General features: G+C 65.5%; 9 protein-coding genes across 9 annotated transcripts in view; 4 read left to right on the top strand and 5 right to left on the bottom strand.

Annotated features, from left to right (window-relative positions):
* Positions 1 to 156, bottom strand: part of AMSG_07605 (V-type proton ATPase subunit H) — a 2,057-nt gene extending 1,901 nt beyond the window's left edge. The window contains exon 1 of the mRNA XM_013900628.1: positions 28 to 156. Within this exon, the coding sequence (XP_013756082.1) occupies positions 28 to 78 (51 nt within the window). The 5' untranslated portion in view covers positions 79 to 156. The remainder of the gene's footprint in view (positions 1 to 27) is intronic.
* Positions 157 to 336: 180 nt separating this feature from the next.
* On the bottom strand, positions 337 to 1,307 carry AMSG_12081 (uncharacterized protein). Its single transcript, XM_013900707.1, has 2 exons — positions 822 to 1,307; positions 337 to 745 (listed from the first exon to the last, which is right to left on the bottom strand). Exons 1-2 carry the CDS (start codon positions 1,098 to 1,100, stop codon positions 422 to 424), a joined length of 603 nt encoding a protein of 200 aa, XP_013756161.1. The 5' UTR covers positions 1,101 to 1,307; the 3' UTR covers positions 337 to 421.
* Positions 1,308 to 1,992: 685 nt separating this feature from the next.
* On the top strand, positions 1,993 to 3,339 carry AMSG_07602 (gamma-butyrobetaine dioxygenase; the record flags this gene model as incomplete). The annotated part of the gene is made up of 1 exon (XM_013900627.1): positions 1,993 to 3,339. One exon carries the CDS (start codon positions 1,993 to 1,995, stop codon positions 3,337 to 3,339), a length of 1,347 nt encoding a protein of 448 aa, XP_013756081.1.
* A 4,504-nt stretch (positions 3,340 to 7,843) lies between these two features.
* On the top strand, positions 7,844 to 9,250 carry AMSG_07600 (L-galactose dehydrogenase; the record flags this gene model as incomplete). The annotated part of the gene is made up of 2 exons (XM_013900626.1): positions 7,844 to 7,902; positions 8,164 to 9,250. 2 exons carry the CDS (start codon positions 7,844 to 7,846, stop codon positions 9,164 to 9,166), a joined length of 1,062 nt encoding a protein of 353 aa, XP_013756080.1. The 3' UTR covers positions 9,167 to 9,250.
* An 884-nt stretch (positions 9,251 to 10,134) lies between these two features.
* AMSG_07598 (eukaryotic translation initiation factor 3 subunit L) lies at positions 10,135 to 11,949 on the top strand (the record flags this gene model as incomplete). The annotated part of the gene is made up of 2 exons (XM_013900625.1): positions 10,135 to 10,184; positions 10,418 to 11,949. Exons 1-2 carry the CDS (start codon positions 10,148 to 10,150, stop codon positions 11,947 to 11,949), a joined length of 1,569 nt encoding a protein of 522 aa, XP_013756079.1. The 5' UTR covers positions 10,135 to 10,147.
* AMSG_07597 (uncharacterized protein) lies at positions 11,823 to 12,403 on the bottom strand. Its single transcript, XM_013900624.1, has 2 exons — positions 12,288 to 12,403; positions 11,823 to 12,068 (listed from the first exon to the last, which is right to left on the bottom strand). Exons 1-2 carry the CDS (start codon positions 12,385 to 12,387, stop codon positions 11,959 to 11,961), a joined length of 210 nt encoding a protein of 69 aa, XP_013756078.1. The 5' UTR covers positions 12,388 to 12,403; the 3' UTR covers positions 11,823 to 11,958.
* An 857-nt stretch (positions 12,404 to 13,260) lies between these two features.
* On the bottom strand, positions 13,261 to 13,820 carry AMSG_07595 (uncharacterized protein; the record flags this gene model as incomplete). Its single annotated transcript, XM_013900623.1, has 2 exons — positions 13,261 to 13,272; positions 13,332 to 13,820. 2 exons carry the CDS (start codon positions 13,818 to 13,820, stop codon positions 13,261 to 13,263), a joined length of 501 nt encoding a protein of 166 aa, XP_013756077.1.
* Positions 13,821 to 14,096: 276 nt separating this feature from the next.
* Positions 14,097 to 14,950, bottom strand: AMSG_07594 (NADH dehydrogenase iron-sulfur protein 3; the record flags this gene model as incomplete). The annotated part of the gene is made up of 2 exons (XM_013900622.1): positions 14,097 to 14,898; positions 14,943 to 14,950. The coding sequence occupies 2 exons, from the start codon at positions 14,948 to 14,950 to the stop codon at positions 14,097 to 14,099; spliced, it is 810 nt and encodes a 269-aa protein (XP_013756076.1).
* Positions 14,951 to 15,146: 196 nt separating this feature from the next.
* Positions 15,147 to 15,438, top strand: part of AMSG_07593 (P-type ATPase) — a gene marked incomplete at both ends in the record, with an annotated part of 3,448 nt that continues 3,156 nt past the window's right edge. Inside the window, one exon of the mRNA XM_013900621.1 lies at positions 15,147 to 15,174. Coding sequence (XP_013756075.1) covers positions 15,147 to 15,174 — 28 coding nt within the window. The remainder of the gene's footprint in view (positions 15,175 to 15,438) is intronic.

The following is a 15,438-nucleotide window of genomic DNA, read 5'->3' as shown; positions in this document are numbered from 1 at the left end:
CTCTCTGATAGGCGTGGCGTGGCGTACTTCGACGGCAAAGGGGCGGGCCATGGAGGCCATGGGCACTGCAGAGGCCATGGGTAGAGAGATGGAGGAAGTAGGAGGGGGGGTATGTGGGTTGTGTGCGGGGGGTGGTTAAGGGTGGAGGGAGAGGTGTGGCGCAGCAACGGGAGGGGGCTTGGGGGGGGGAGGAAGGGGGAGTACAGGGTCTCGTGACTTCAGTGGGCAGAGCGGCTTTGGCAGGTTAGGGAGAGAGGGGGGGGAGGGGCCAGGGGGGGGAGGGAGGGAGGGAGGAGTCACGGGATCATCAGCACCTTTTGGTGCCCTGATGTTAGCTACTCCTTATTACTTGTTACTAATGGAGGGGGGGAGGGGGGGGGGAGGACGGCATCAGTGGCAGCCGGCAACGTCGGCCTCCTCCTCACCCGGAGCACGGACGACGCCGACGCGTCGGTGGAAGACGAGGTAGCCGACAAAGGCGCCTGCGAGGATGGCGAAAAACAGGCCCATGTTGTAGGTCATGACCACAAGCATGAGGATGTAGGCGACAGCAAGCTGGAAGGTGTGGTAGGCGGCCCGCAGCGGCTGAACAGCCCAGGGCGCAATGCGGACCGGAGCCACGCCGAGCTCGCCGGCGGCCACCTTGCCGGCCGGCACGAGCATGTTGTCGAGGATGGGCTTGAAGGCCGAAAGCAGCTCGTAGAAGGCCGTGAGGAAGAAGACGCCCGCTACGGCGGCCCAGTACCTGTATCAGTGGGGGAGGGGGGAGGGGGTAAGGGGGGGGGGGTAAGGGGATAAGGGGGCAAGGGCACGTGGCGTACTTGCCGTCCGAGTTGAGGACCCAGTCTTTGAACAGCAATGTCTCGTAGGTGCCTGTGTGGAAGTACATCTTCATCATGTGCATGTCCATGTGCATGCTGTGGTTCATGTGCATGTGCGCGGGCATGTCCATGTTCATGGCGGAGACGGCCGAGAGAGGTAACGTCAGCCTCCAAGTCACGGCGCGCAGTGAACGGCGAGCAGCTTGCCACATCCGATGTGATGATCCGGGCACGTTTCATCCAAGTGTGCGCAAACCGGGGTGACTTGCGGTCGGTCATGATCAAAACGCACGCTCGCAATGGTTGACCAGGTAGCACAGGTTGCGCTGGCGTTGCATTGCTTGCGCGCGATGCCGTTCGTGGCCCGGCCAGACCCCGGCGACGATCGATTCCGCAAGGTGCGGTGTCGGGATCCGAGGTTGCGCCATGCAAGCGTGAGCTGAGGCATGTCGGATGCTACAGCTACGACAGCCACGGCAGTTACGGCAGCGGATCGGCGCGGATGAGCAAGGCGAGGACGTCAAAGAAGCGCGGTGCGTCAAGAGTGAGGGTGCCCGAGGTGAGGCCGAACCAGCCGCCAGAGCGAACGACAAACATGTTCTCATCGACAAGGCCGAGCTTGGCGACAAGCTCCGGTGGGAACATGGTCTCGGCAGCGTCCGACGCGGCGGCAAGCCAGGCCTGGGCGTAGGCGGCGCACTCGGGGAGCTCCGGCAGAAGCTCAGGACGGACCGGTCCAGGCGCGGCGAGGCGGGCGGCGACGGCACAGGCCTCGTACTCTTGGCGCAGGCCATCGGCGCCGAGGGCGGCGACCATCATGGTCCGGGTGTGGTGCTGGACCGAGGCAAACCAGGCTGCGTTCTGCTGCGCACACGGCCCACCGACGGCGGCGTCGCGGGCAGCGCTCGGCTTGTCGGCTGCGGCGCCGTGCGGGGCGAGGCAGGCGTCGAGGGCGGCTGCAGCCGAGGCGTGGTCGGGCTGGGCACGGACGTAGTGGGTGAACACCCTGCGCCAGCCGGGAAACCGCGCCTGGTCCATGGGCGGCAGGCGAGAGAGCAGAGTGCGGGCGCGAGCACGATCCCTCCGGGGCGACCGGCGCGGCAGCTGTGAGCCAAGCTGCCTCGCCCTCGCCCTCCCAGCTCCCAGCCCTTTCCAACACTTCACTCTGTCCATGCTGGCGCGAGTGACACAGTCGGTGCGGGCGGCGGCGTGGGCGCGGGCGCTGAGCGTGGCGGTGGCCGAGGCTGTGCCCGGCGAGCGCAAGGTGGCGGTGGAGTTTGACGACGGCTTTGCGGCGCAGTACGACTACGCCTGGCTCCGCGACAACTGCATGTGCGATGCGTGTATGGACGCGGCGTCCGGGCAGAAGAACATGTGCGCGTACGACTACAATGCGCCGGCGCTGGAGGTCACCAATGTGCGCCCCGGTGCGGCGCTCGAGGTGGCCTGGGCGCCGACGCCACTCCCGCCGTGGCTTGGCGGGCGGAGCAACGCGGCGCTGGCGTCGTCGTATCCGCCGATGGGCATGGTAGTCGACGAGGCTTCGCCCGATGGCTGGTCCATTGCCGCCCACACCTCGCGCCTCGACGCAGAGTGGCTGTACGAGCACGCGTACGCGCCGCCGCCACCACCAGCCGTCTGCCACGAGCCGCCGACCACAACGTGGAACGCCGCCGATCTGGCGGCGGCCGGTGGCGTGGTCGAGCTCGACTACGCCAGCTACCTCGATTCGGACGACGTACTCTACGATGCGCTCTCATCGCTTTCGGACCGCGGCCTGATCATGCTCAAGAACGTACCGGCGGAGCGCGGGCCGGTCGAGGCCGTCGCGCAGCGCATCGCGTACATCAAGGAGACCATGTACGGCCGGCTGTTCGACGTCGAGTCGACGCCCGAGGCTGCCAACGTGGCAAATACCTCGATCTCGCTCGCGCCGCACATGGACTTGTGCTATTACGAGTCGCCGCCAGGCCTCCAGCTCCTGCATGCCATCACGACCGAGGCCACTGGCGGCGTCTCGGGCTTTGTCGACGGCTTCCGGGTCCTGGAGGATCTTCGGGCGGCGGCGCCTGATGCAGTCGAGCTCCTCTCCTCGGTCCCGCTCACCTTCCACTACCGGCGCGATGGACAATTTATGCGCTTCCGCCGCCCGCTCATCGAGGCGGCATCGCACAACGAACCGGTTGCCTTCAACTGGTCGCCGCAGTTTGAGGGCCCGCCGCGGCTCGATCTGCGGACCGCCTCGGCCAAGCCCGACTTTGAGCTCAACGCCGACGCGTTCTATTCGGCCTACGGCCTCTTTGCCGCCATGGTCCGCGACCCGGCGTACCTCTACGAGTTCCGCATGGAGTCGGGCGACATGGTTGTCTTCCTCAACCGCCGCGTTCTGCACGCCCGGACCGAGTTTGACGCCGCGTCGGGACCGCGCCTCCTGCAGGGAACGTACGTCAACATGGACGACTTTCGGTCCAAGCTGCGGGCGATGAAGCTCGCGCGGACCACACTTGGTGAGAGCTAATGAACCGCGCTAAAAGTGCGGGGGAGCGTTACTGGAGGTCAGAGCCTGTGTGCCGCACAATGACTTTGGCAGCGTGCCCCGGCTTGGAGGCGCGAATGCGGATGATGCCAAGGTGCTCGAGCTCGTCGAGCGTCCGCACAAAGCGAGGCATGTGCTTGGTGTCGACGCCGCCGAGCCACTCGATGGCCTCGTCCTTGGGCGCGAGCGGAAGACTCTCCTCGCCGGCGGCCATCGAGACGCCGACCGAGAACGCGACGTACCAATTGCGGAGGTTGACAAACCGGGCGGCGGCCTCCTCGTACACGCGGTACGCGATGCAGACGTCAGGCATCGGTCCAAGCGGGACGTAGCGCTCGGGCTCGAGGAGAGCGGTAAAGATGTGGGTGCGAATGTGCGGGTTGACAATCTGGCTCAGCACGTCCGAGCCGTCGCCAAAGGCAAGCTCAACGCCGGGAACTCCGGCCAGCCCGCCTTCGTGGACGGCGATGAGTGCAGCAATCCATGCCGAGAGCTCGCGTCGGAGGCGGGCGACGCCCGCAGCGTTGGCCTGCGCAGAAGCGTTGATCGCGCGCTCGTTGCCCGGGACCGCCGTGTGGGGCGCAGCAGCGGTGACCGCGATCCGCTCGAGCGCCTCAATGCCAAGCGGGAGCGAAGTTGTCGACGCACGGAGCGTGGCGAGCGCGCCGTTGGCCAGAGCTTCGATCGCCGGTGCAGCGAGGAACGAAATCGCCTGCGCAAGCTCGGCAAACCACTCGGAGGCTTTGAGGCCGCCAGAGAGGAGCGCAGCGCGGAGCGCAAGCGGCGACTGGGTCAGCCGTGTCGGAAGGTACACCATGACCGCGGTGAGGACGTCGACAACAGTGTCGGCGTGAACGGCGCGGGCGTGCGCGTCAGCCAGCACGCTCTGAAGCGTAGCATGGTCTGCAGGGCGCTTGCCCCACGACGGCAGTGTGGTAAGAACGGCCGGGAGCGCTGCTTCGTATTCGTCAGCCAGCTCTGGGTCGGCGGCAAGCAGCTCCTCCAGCGCAGTCAGGTAGGCCGTTCGGGCCGGATGGCTTGGCGCGTCGAGAATGGTGGCTACTCCGCCTGGGTTGGCCGCAAAGTGAGTGAGGAGGAAGAGCCTCAGGACGCGGAGCGTGGCCTGGAGAGAGACCGTGGCGCCGTCGAGGAACGAGATGAGGTAGTGCAGCGCGGCCGGAGCTGGGCGGACGTACGGCATGGCCTTGCCCGACACGAGCGTGTTGACCAGCGCGACAACAGCCTCGCCCGAGAACCGGAACGAGAACGACTCGGTCGAGAGGAGCGAGAGCATCGAGCGCGGCAACCGCTTGGCCAGCGCGTCCGGTGAGGTCGAGAGCGCAAAGGCAAGGACAACCGGGACCGACGCTGCCATCTGCGCCACCACCCGCACAAACGGAACGAGAACGGCAGCGGCAAACGATTCGAAGCGCTCGATGACAATGACAATGGGCGGGCGCGGCCCGGGATCGGCGTCGCGACCGACGGCCGACGCGTTGAGCCGCTTGGCCCGCTTGGCACTCCGCCGCTCCTCGACGGCCCCACCGCTCGCAAGCGCGGCAAACTGAGCATCGCTCTCGCCGTAGGCGCTGGTGTACCACGCAACGAGCGAATCGACCGAGGCCCGCGAAATGACCGACGACGCCAGCGGCTTGGCCCGGCCTGCCGCCGCCACCATCGCCGCCGACCGCGCGCTCGGCTCGAGCGATCGGTCGCGGAACCGCGCCTGGCTCGCCTCGCCCAGCAGTGCCCGCAGCGCGTCCTTGAGTGTCAGCACGTCGGCCGGCTTGAGGCGGACCACCATGTGGGTGGTGGCCGACGCCGCCAGCCGCGCGCGCAGTGCACGCAGCACCGAGCCATGATCGGCCGCGCCGACACCCAGCAGCAGCAGCGCCGTCCGCAGCGGATGAAGCGGCGAGGCCGAGCCGGTCTGGAGATGCGGCGCAGCCACGTACTCGGCGAGCGCGTCGAGCTCGGCCGTCGTCGCCGCCGCAAACTTGGACGCCGCAACCCGAGCCAGCGTCTCATGCGCATGCAGGTACGCCAGCGCCGACGCCGCAGAGCCATGTGGAATACCTGGCGGAGGTGGAAAGGCTGCTGTTGCGGCCGCCGCAAGCGCCGCCCGTGTGGCCGCAGAGCCCAGCCGCGGCAGCGGCCGCTTGGACGATGCCGCCGCCGCAGCAGCAGTCGCAGGCGGCGGCGGCGGTAGGACGCCGACAGTCGCTGTCGGCGCCATGAGCTCCAGTGTCTCCTCCGACAGCGGCGGGAGGGGCACCGACGCCGCAGCTGCAGCTGCAGGAGGACGAGGTCCAGCTGCTGCCGCTGCTGCCGCTGGCGTGCGGGGTGTTGCCTTGCGCGGCATGGCCGAGAGAGGTGTAGACGGGATCGTGAGCTCAGCCGCCGGAAAGCAGGGAGACGAGGCTCCCGGAGGCTGATCAACTGCCCGGCGAGCTTGATACGGCGGTGAAGCAAGTGAGGGATGCATGCCCTGGGTGTATGGATGTGGCGTGGGGACCGATGAGGGGTGTGGGATGCGTGGCGAGGACGGATGCGGGCGAGGTGACTGAACACCAAAGGCAGAGTGGACACATCGTGCTCATGGGATGGCGTTCCAGGAACGGTCCCAGAACGCTATTTTGGCGAACGGTCGGGGGACGCTCGAGCTATATATTAGGAACGGTCGGGGAACAGTTGCCGCGACTGCTACGAGTCGCTAACACTCACGGCGGGCTGAGCGAAGCGAAGCGGCTGACACCTTGCTTCGCTAAGAGCTCCGATGGCGTCGACACAGTCGGCTCCGACGGAGCGGGAACCCGCCCGCCCGCCCACCCTTTTGATGACGATGCGCGACGACGACGACGACGGGCGGTCTTCTGGGCGCCTGGGCGCTCAATTCTTACCTTGATCTCGTGTGTAAGCGAGCTATCGACGGGCGCTCATGTACACGTGAGTCCCTTGCCAATTGGCACGATGTGGAGGCAAAGATGGCCAGCACAGTAAATGCGAGGAAAATCTCAAGCCGTCGAGCCAGCGGAGCGACTGCTCGGCCGGCAACCGAGAGTGTCGCATTTGCGAACGGTCGGGGAACGGTCCAGAGAACGGTCGGGGAACGGTCCTGTAGGCGCTGCCTTGTGTCGCGATCCCTCCCACTTGTCTACCTCACGCCGTGTAGTGGCCATTGAAAGCAATATGGTGTGTCTTGACCATGTGCAGGGTGCAGTCGGCGAGTCTACATCCACTCGTGAATAAGATCGCGGCGTTGCGCCCACACCGTCGAAACGTACGTGTCTCGTGGAGGGCACTATGTCGCGTACGTCCTGCTCGCAGCGCATCTCTTGAGGGATCTTGCGCCTAGGATTTCTGGTCTGATGCGTCGAGCTGTGAGTATCTCGCACTCTCTGAAGTCGTGCTCGCAGCGCATCTCTTGAGGGATCTTGCGCCTAGGATTTCTGGTCTGATGCGTCGAGCTGTGAGTATCTCGCACTCGAAGCCGACAAACCGCCGCCTGTGCTGTGCCAAAACACACCTGGGGCACCTACGCTCTGTTGCTGGGGTCAAAGACAGCCAGGCCATCATGACATCATGGCACCGCTCCTTGAGTCATAAAGGTTACGGCGGCAGAGGATGGCCGAGCCGATGAGGAAGAGCGTGATGATGCAGACGTCCGGGTCGGGCCGACTGCCGGCGACAGTGCCGCCACGTTGCTTTGGATCGCAAGTGCAGGCGTGTTGTGAATACCACCTGCGAGCACGAGCGAGGCGTGTGTCGAACTCATTCCCGAGCCGGCGATGCCCGAGAGCGTGGCAGCGCGGGCTGGCGTGAGAAGGTGAAGATCGGTTGATTCATGGGAGGGAGCAGCCCGCTGCTCGCCAAGAGGGTGGCGACGTCGTCGTGGCCGTTCGCCAGGAGATGGCAGGGGAGCAAGGGACAGACCCGCCACCCCCTACCGCCGCATATCACGCATATCACAGCTGTGTACGCGCGCGCATATGTACAGCTATTGTTCTCGTGCCCTCTGCAACCGTACGGAGAACGTTCCCGTTCGCCGTCGCCAGTGGCGGGCGGCTCAACACGACGCCGCGCGGTTTTCGACGCCTGGCATGCGCAATGCGCAGCGCATAGGGTCTACACTTGGCATGTGTGTACCCACGACATTCCTACAACTTGTACACAAGGGGATTCCGTAAAGACTACGGCATGCGGACAGGAGGGGGAGAAGGGTGCTAAAGGCCAAGTTCAGGACCGTTCTGAGAACGGTCCCAGAACGGTCCTGCGACCGTTCCTGGAACGCTATGCCCAAGAAGCGATGAAGACGTGATGAAACAGGCACCATGACAAATAAAGTTAAATAAAAGCGCTCAAAATACTGTAAATATATTAATATATTGTGAATATTGTGAATATTTTGGAGTTTGTGATTTATATTGATAATGTGATAAATATATAGTCCTATATTTATATAAGTATATGGTTCCAATATTTGTGGATGGTGAATGGCCTGATTTTCGGAGAGACCTTGGAAATCGCCCTCGGCAACTGCAAGCCGTCACCCTACGTCGTCGCGAGCTCGTAAACAGGTCTGTCAAAGCGATCAGACGCCTTCCACAGAAAAGCGTCAGTGCAATCGGGGTGGAACGGCCCGTTGGCAACGACGTGCAATCCAAAATGTGCCCGGCCTGCCTGATCGCGCGTCACGACACACGACACAGACACACTCACGCACGCCCACACGTCCTCTCCGTTCCCCACGCTTCCCACGCCTCTCCCACGTATCAGACCCGTCATGGCACAGCGGGAGATAGGAAGGATCGGCCTGGGGACTGCGGCGTTCGGCGGGGTGTATGGTGGCGGGCTGGAGCAGGACGAGGCTGACGCTATTGTGGCCGAGGCGCTGGCGGCCGGGATCACCCACTTTGACACAGCGCCGTTCTACGCAGCAGAGCAGTCGTCAGAGGCTGTGCTGGGCAAGGCTCTGGCAGCGTCGGGCGTGCCGCGGAGCAGCTATACGGTGGCATCCAAGGTCTGCCGCGGGCGCGACGCGAACGGGCAGTCGACGCACGAGACGACGGCCGAGGCGATGGCGGCGTCGCTGGCGACGTCAGCGGCGGCGCTCGGCGGGCCGCTCGACGTGGTCCTTGTCCACGACATCGAGTTCCTCGACTACGCCACGCTTGTCGACGAGGTGCTGCCGCGGCTCAGGACGTGGCGCGACGACGGGAGCTCGCCGGCCATCAGCCCGGCGACGCGGATCGGCGTGGCCGGCTACCCGCTGGACACGCTTGCACGGGCCACACGGGATGCGTCGCCGGACGCTGTCCAAGCGTACGCCACAGCCACGCTGTTGGACGCGCGGCTCGAAAGTGATGCACCGGGCTCGGTCCGCGGTGCGATCGGCGAGTGTCTTGTTGCGCCGCACCTGTTCCACGCCTCGGTTACCGGCATGGGCCTCCTCACCCCGCAGGGCCCGCAGCCGTGGCACCCGCTCCACGGCCAGCCGCGCCACTACGCTGCGGTCTCGGACGCCGTGGCCGCTGCGGTCGAGGCCCTCGCTGCCGCAGACCTCCCCTCGCTCCCAGACGTGGCGCTCTACCGATCGCTGGCCGCCCATCATGCCGGCGTGGGGACGACACTCCTGGGCCCAGCCTCGCTCGCGCAGCTCCGCTCGATGCTTGCTGTTGTTGACGCTGTCGCCAGCGGCTCCGCCGCCATTGCCCCGCTCGATGCCGGCCTTGCACTGGTCGAGGGCATCATCTCCGAGCACCTCGCGCCGCTCGATGCGCCGCCTGTGTTCTGGCCGTCGGGCCTGTGACGGTGTTGAATGCAGGCAGGCAGGCAGGCAGGCAAGCAGGCAGGCAGGCAGGGAGGGAGGCTAGTACGCACAGTAAACCGCCACTCCCAGCGCCACTTGCTCGCCATCGCAGCGTGTGCAGCAGCGTGTGCAGCGTGCTTGAGCTGCGTTGCGTGCACGCGCAGGCGCAGGCGCAGGCGCAGGCCCACTCCACTCTCACACACTCTGCTGTGGCCAGGCGCCTCGGCGCTGATGCCTCTTCTCGTTGTGGTCGCCGTGGGCGTGACCATGGGCGTGCTGTGCCTGGTGGTGCTTGCGGTCGGCTGCTTGCGGGCGTGTGCTGCACCTGCTGCAGAGCGGCCAGGTCGGCACCCTGCGCCGCCGTCGCCGAGCGATGCACTGCTGGCAGAGGCGGCGGCGGCAGCGGCATACAGGGCGGACCCAGTGACGCTGGCTAACACTGCCGCCAACGCTGGGCCCATTGCAGTCTCGCCAACGTCGGCACCTGTGCTCTCGCCGCGGACGCTGGCCGCCCGCGCCGAGCGGCGCCGCCTTGCCGGCCTCTCGCCCGACCGCACCACGGCGCACCTGCTGGCGCCGCGCCGGCCGCCGTCGCCGGCCCGCCCGCTCGCTGGCCTTGATCTTCTTCGTGGCCCGCCTCTCAACGGCAGCGACGACGATGGCGGCGGCTGGGTCACCGAGCAGGATCTCTCGTGCTCGACAGGGCCGCACCTCGGCTCGGTCCACATTGTGACCCACATTGATGGCTTCGAGCCGAAACCGCCGCACCGCCCGTAAACCTTGCCGCCTGCCTCCGCCTGCCCGCCATGCTGCCGATCGGTCGCAGGTAAAAACCACAGCAGCGACGAGCCCGGCTCGGCCGTCGTCGGTCGATTCGTCGTCGGTCGATTCGTCGGCCGTCGGCTGCGTAGCCACCACCGCAGGGACTGGGTCGGTCCCTACCGACGGCAGCAACGGTACACACGTCGCACGGTCCCCAAGATGAACTTTGACGACGACTACGACGACTACGAGTATGGTACGTTAATGGGGTGGTGCGGCGGGCCGGGGGGAGGGACCGGGGAGGGGGGCGGGTGCCGACGGAGCGGCGATTTTAATGGAGGCGAGGCCATCCCACAGCGGAGGGGGGCGCCGTGGAGGGGGAGGGGGGGGAGCGGAGGGCGGGGGGGGGGAAGGGGGGGGTGAGGGACTTGCAAGGGGAGGAACAGAGGGGAAGTGGGACAGGGGGACTCACGCAGGGGCGGGGCGCAGACGGCTACGACGAGTCGGGCGAGTACACCATGCCCGAGGCTGTGCGGTCGTTCCTGCTCTACTTCCGGCGTGCGCTTGTGGAGGGCAACATGTATGAGATCAACGCGCTGTACGAGAACACGTTCTCCTCGCTGTCGAAGAAGTACTTCCGCAACCGCGAGTGGCCGCCTGTGGAGGCTGTGGTGGAGCTTGTGGGCAGCGACGAGGTGTTCCTCATGTTCTACTCGGAGATCTACTACCGGCACATCTACGCCAACCTGACGCCGACGCTCGAGCAGCGGTTTGCGTCGTACGAGGCGTACTGCAAGCTCTTTGACCACCTCCTCGGGGTCGGCTCGCCCGAGGAGCTCCCGCTGGGCGTGCACGAGATCCCGCCGGCGTGGATCTGGGACATGGTGGACGAGTTCATCTACCAGTACCAGTCGTTCTGCCAGTTCCGGCACAAGACGCGCAACCTGTCTGCCGAGGACGTGGCGGCACTCTCGGACCACCCGGAGATGTGGTCTGTGACGAACGTGCTGGCCAAGCTGTACGGCTTTGTGGCCAAGTCGAACGTGGAGGAGGTGCTCAAGGTCGAGCGCGCCAACCCGGACCTTGTCATCTCGGGCGACGAGCCCGGCATGACCTTTGGCTCGACGAACCTGTACAAGATGCTGGGCTACTTTTCGATGGTGGGCCTGCTCCGGCTGCACACGCTGCTGGGCGACTACCGGCTTGCGCTGCAGTCGATTGCGGCGATCGACATCACGGACAAGCGTGCGTACTACACGCTCGTCACGGCTTGCCACATCTCGCTCTTCTACTACCTCGGCTTTGGCTACATGATGATGCGGCGGTACGTCGACGCCATCGGCTCGTGGTCGACAGCGCTCAACTACATCACGCGGACCAAGCAGTTCCACACCCGCTCGTACCAGTACGACTCGATCCTTAAGATGAATGAGCAGATGTACACGTTCCTGGCGGCGACGATCTCGCTCTCGCCGCGGCGGATCGATGAGTCGCTGCAGCAGACGCTCCGCGACAAGCACGCCGACCGCATGACGCGGATGCAGAACGGCGACGTCAAGGCTTTTGAGGAGGCGTTCTCGCGGGCGTGCCCCAAGTTTATCAACCCGGCTGTGCCCGACTTTGGTGACCTCGACGCCGAGGCCGGCAAGTACGGCTCGGCCTTCCAGGCCCAGCTCTCGCTCTTCCTCCGCGACGTCCGCGCTCAGTTCTCGGTCCCGCGCGTCCGCTCGTACCTCAAGCTCTACACCTCGATGGCCACCGACAAGCTCGCCGGCTTCCTCTCCATCGATGAGGCCGAGTTCCGTACCCTCCTCATGTGCTACAAGCACAAGACGTGCAACCTCATCCACGAAGAGGAGTCCATGGCCCCGCTCGACGGCACCATCGCCTCGTCGTCGGACGTCACCTTTTACCTCGAGCGTGACATGGTGACCATCGCTGACACCAAGGTCGCCCGCCGCTACTGCGACTACTTTATCCGCCACGTCAAGCGCTTCTCGGACATCATGCGCAAGAAGTAAATGCCCGCGCTACTGCTGCAGCTGCGGCGGAGTGGCCACCGCGCTGGTGATCGTGCCCATGCTCTCGTTGGCCCCGGATAGCTTGTCCATGTTGGCCGCCACCTTGCGCAGGTCGGCCTCTGCGTGGCGCGTGTGAACGGGGGGAGGGTGAGTGAAGCGGCATGAGGCAGGGGGAGGGGGGGAGGGGAGGAGAGGCTCTCCACCTCTTGCCATCCGTGCCCATTGAGCTCTCCTCTGTCCGCTCCTCTGTCCCTCTGTCCCTCCGTCCACCCTCCACTACACCTTCCCCCTACCCCCCCCCCCCCTCCCCCCTCCCCTCCTCCCCTGCCGCAACCTACCCATGGTCTCCACGGCCAGGACAGCCCCCTTGAGTGCCACCTTGACCGAGTGCAGCATCTCGACCTCTGCCGTATGGTTCTCCTCCATGGTCCCCGACATGCCCTGCCTCTGGCCGCGACGAGTGTGCCTCCCAACCCACCCACAGCCCAGGCCACCACTGCCACCACTGCCACCACTCCACCACTCCACTCTCTCTCTCTTTCTTGTCATGATGCGCTTCGGCCTGCGCGCCGCCCGGGCTTGGCTGGAACTGGCGCCTCGGGCGGTAGTGGGCCGGCGGACGGTGGTGGACGCAGCGGCGGGCGACGGGTCGGCGCGGACGGTGCTGGCGGTCGATGTGGGGACGCGCAACTTTGCCCACTGCGTGTACAACCTGGAGACGCGGTGCGTGACGGCGCTGGAGAACGCCGACTTTCTCGGCGCCCGCAAGAGCCGGCAGGCCTCGCTGCGCAAGACCGCGCTGCCGCGCGGGGTCAAGGGCCTTGTCTCATCGGAGATTTATCACATCCTTGCCCGCGCGGCAGCCTTCCGCGACGCCGTCCTGGCCAAGCATGGCCCGATGTCGTGGGTTGTTGTCGAGAACCAGTTCAAGGGCGAGATGCGCGTCATTCAGGCTGCGCTCACAGCCCTCTTCACCCCGCCGGGCGCCCTGCCGCTCGGAGACGGCCCACCCCGCGTCGTCTTCCTCCAGCCGTCGGTCGTTCGCGCCTCTATGGGCATGCCCAAGATCGCGTCGTATGCCGCGCGCAAAGCTGCGGTGGTAGCCCAGGCCCAGGCTGAGCTGCGCGCCATGGATCACGATCCGCACGCTTTGCACTGGGTTGATCTTCTCGAGAGCTCCGACAAAGCCGACGATCTCGCCGACGCCGTCCTCCAGGCGCTGTTCTGGGCGCGGACTCTGGACGAGCATGACCTTGCGGAGTAAGTCAGCGCCTGCACTGGTGCCTCCAAGGAGATACCATCGTATGGCATTTACTGGGAAAACTGTCCTGCTGTGGTGGGCTGCCTGGCTGACTGGAGCCTGGCCTTCAGCCCATCACCACGGTGACGTGTGGCTTGGCCCAGTCGGCAAAGTCGTGCGGGTGGCTGGCGGCCGCCTCGCGGGCGAGCCGCAGAAAGACGGAAAAGATCCACGCAGTGTGACGGTTGTTCTTGAGAAAGTGCGAGACCGATCCGCCGTTGCCAGACTTCGTCTTTCCAGCCTCGGCCGCGATGTCGCTCTGGCTCCAGTTGTTGCGCGACTTGAGGAAGTCGTTGAAAAACGAGTTGAACACGTTCCGCACGGCCTTGTCCTTGGCGCGCGGCGAGTTCCTGTTGCTCGGCAGCGCGGCGATGAACGCCTGCGCATCAAAGGCAGTCACAGTCGCTGTCGCAGACGCGGAAGCCGAGTTGCTGGCGCCGTCGGGCCCATCCGCGGCGTGAGGCGCAGGCTCGGCCTTGGCCTGGTATCCGGCCTTGACCCGGGTGCGGCGGTAGGCGGCACGGCGTGCGCTGCCGTCGCTGGCCTTGCGAGAGGAGGTGGAGAAGCTCATCGTGTTTGTGTTGGGTAGGTAGGAGTTGCCTGATGATGGCAAAGAAGGTGTCGTGAAAAACGCGCTGGTTTTAAAACTGCCCACCAGGAATGGCACACTTCAGAACTGCAAACACTTGTGCACTTGGAACACTTGTGTGCTCGGAGACCAAGGCTCCATCGAAGCCCCGTCAGCGACGAGCGGGAAGGGGATCATGCATAGCAGCCTGCAAGGCTTTGGCCCAAAGAGGGCAGGGCTTCAACCTTCTTCTTTCACTTCTTCTCCTTCATTTGATCATCAGGCCTCCTTCTGCTCGGCGGCATCCGGGGCAGAGATGCGGGTGATGTGCGACGACGCAATCTTGGGCGTGGCGTGCGGTGCGGCAGGAATCTGCTCAAACGGCGACTTAAAGTCAAAGTTGCGGAACTCCTGGGTGAGCTCGAGGTCCTCGACCACAACCTGCTTGAGCTCGTCGTCGTAGCGGACCTCGACGTAGCCCGAGAGCGGAAAGTCGCGGCGCATCGGGTAGCCCTCAAAGCCGTAGTCAGTGAGGATGCGGCGGAGGTCCGGATGGCCAGCAAAGAAGATGCCGTACATGTCCCACGTCTCGCGCTCAAACCAGTTGGCACCGTTGTGGAGCGGAACAATCGACGGGACGGGCGTCAGCGCGTCCACAAACGTCTTGACCCGAATCCGCGCGTTGTGGTTGACGGAGAGCAGGTTGTACACCACCTCGAACCGCTTCTCGCGCTCGGGGTAGTCAACCGCCGTCAGGTCCGTCACGTTGGTAAACTCGGCGTTCGAGTGCAGCTGCAGGAACTCGATGACCTCGTACACGTGGTCGACCGGCGTGTGGAGCACAAGCTCGCCGTGCTGCACCAGCGCGTGCGGCACCCACTTGGGCAGCATCGCCACAATAGACTCCCCAAACGCAATCAGCGCCTTCTCCTGCTCCGCCGCTGCCGCTGTCAGCGCCGCCTCGCTCGCGATCTCAGGGTCCGAGAACTTGGACATCGACCCCACAGCAGCAGGCGCCCCAGGGCCCTCCCCGCGCGGCACAGCCCGCACCGCAGCGGCCCCAGACAGCGCACGTGCAACCCTCACAGTGCTCCCCACAGACGCCTGTCCCCCCGGTCACCGCACCGCAACATCTCCATCAGTCCCCGCCACGCTCCCGCTCGCCGCCCGCCCGCTGCCCATCCACCCTTTGCCCGCCCTCCCCACCCGCTGCACTCGCCCTCCCCCTTCCTGCCCCCTTCCCTGCCTCCCCAACTCGCCCCCTCTTTCCCACCCCCTCTCCACTCCCCTCCCCCTCGTGCCCACCCTCTCCCTGCTACTCTGCCTTCCATGGAGGCACCCGCGCCAGAGCTTGGCCGTGTGGGGGAAATTTTGGGCTGACGCCGCAGCCGCCCTCCCCACCCCCCCCCCCCTCTTCCCCCCCTTCCCTTCAGCCTCCCCACCTCCCCCACCTCCCCCTCCCCCCCTTCCCGTCCCTCCAACACCTTCCCCTTGCACGTACGCTTGCAAACCGGAACATAGTGAACTGTACCTGCCCACCGAGCCACCCCCTCCCCACTCCCCCCTTGCCCCTCTCATTACCCAAACCAAAGACCAACCAAGCAAACCCGCCCGCCCCCCT

This window comes from Thecamonas trahens, assembly GCF_000142905.1.
Source record: "Thecamonas trahens ATCC 50062 unplaced genomic scaffold supercont1.35, whole genome shotgun sequence".
Classification (NCBI taxonomy): domain Eukaryota; order Apusomonadida; family Apusomonadidae; genus Thecamonas; species Thecamonas trahens.
Note: the sequence above shows the minus strand (reverse complement) of the source record. Positions and strands in the feature narration are given on the sequence as shown.

What these genes read in the sequence shown, in the direction of transcription:
- AMSG_12081 (XM_013900707.1), bottom strand. Translation starts at nt 1,100, where the DNA reads ATGACCGACCGCAAGTCACCCCGGTTTGCGCACACTTGGATGAAACGT. An exon ending in GTCCTCAACTCGGACGGCAA is followed by an intron (nt 746 to 821) that starts GTACGCCACGTG and finishes CCACTGATACAG; the next exon opens with GTACTGGGCCGCCGTAGCGG.
- AMSG_07597 (XM_013900624.1), bottom strand. Translation starts at nt 12,387, where the DNA reads ATGTCGGGGACCATGGAGGAGAACCATACGGCAGAGGTCGAGATGCTG. An exon ending in CCTGGCCGTGGAGACCATGG is followed by an intron (nt 12,069 to 12,287) that starts GTAGGTTGCGGC and finishes CGCGCCACGCAG; the next exon opens with AGGCCGACCTGCGCAAGGTG.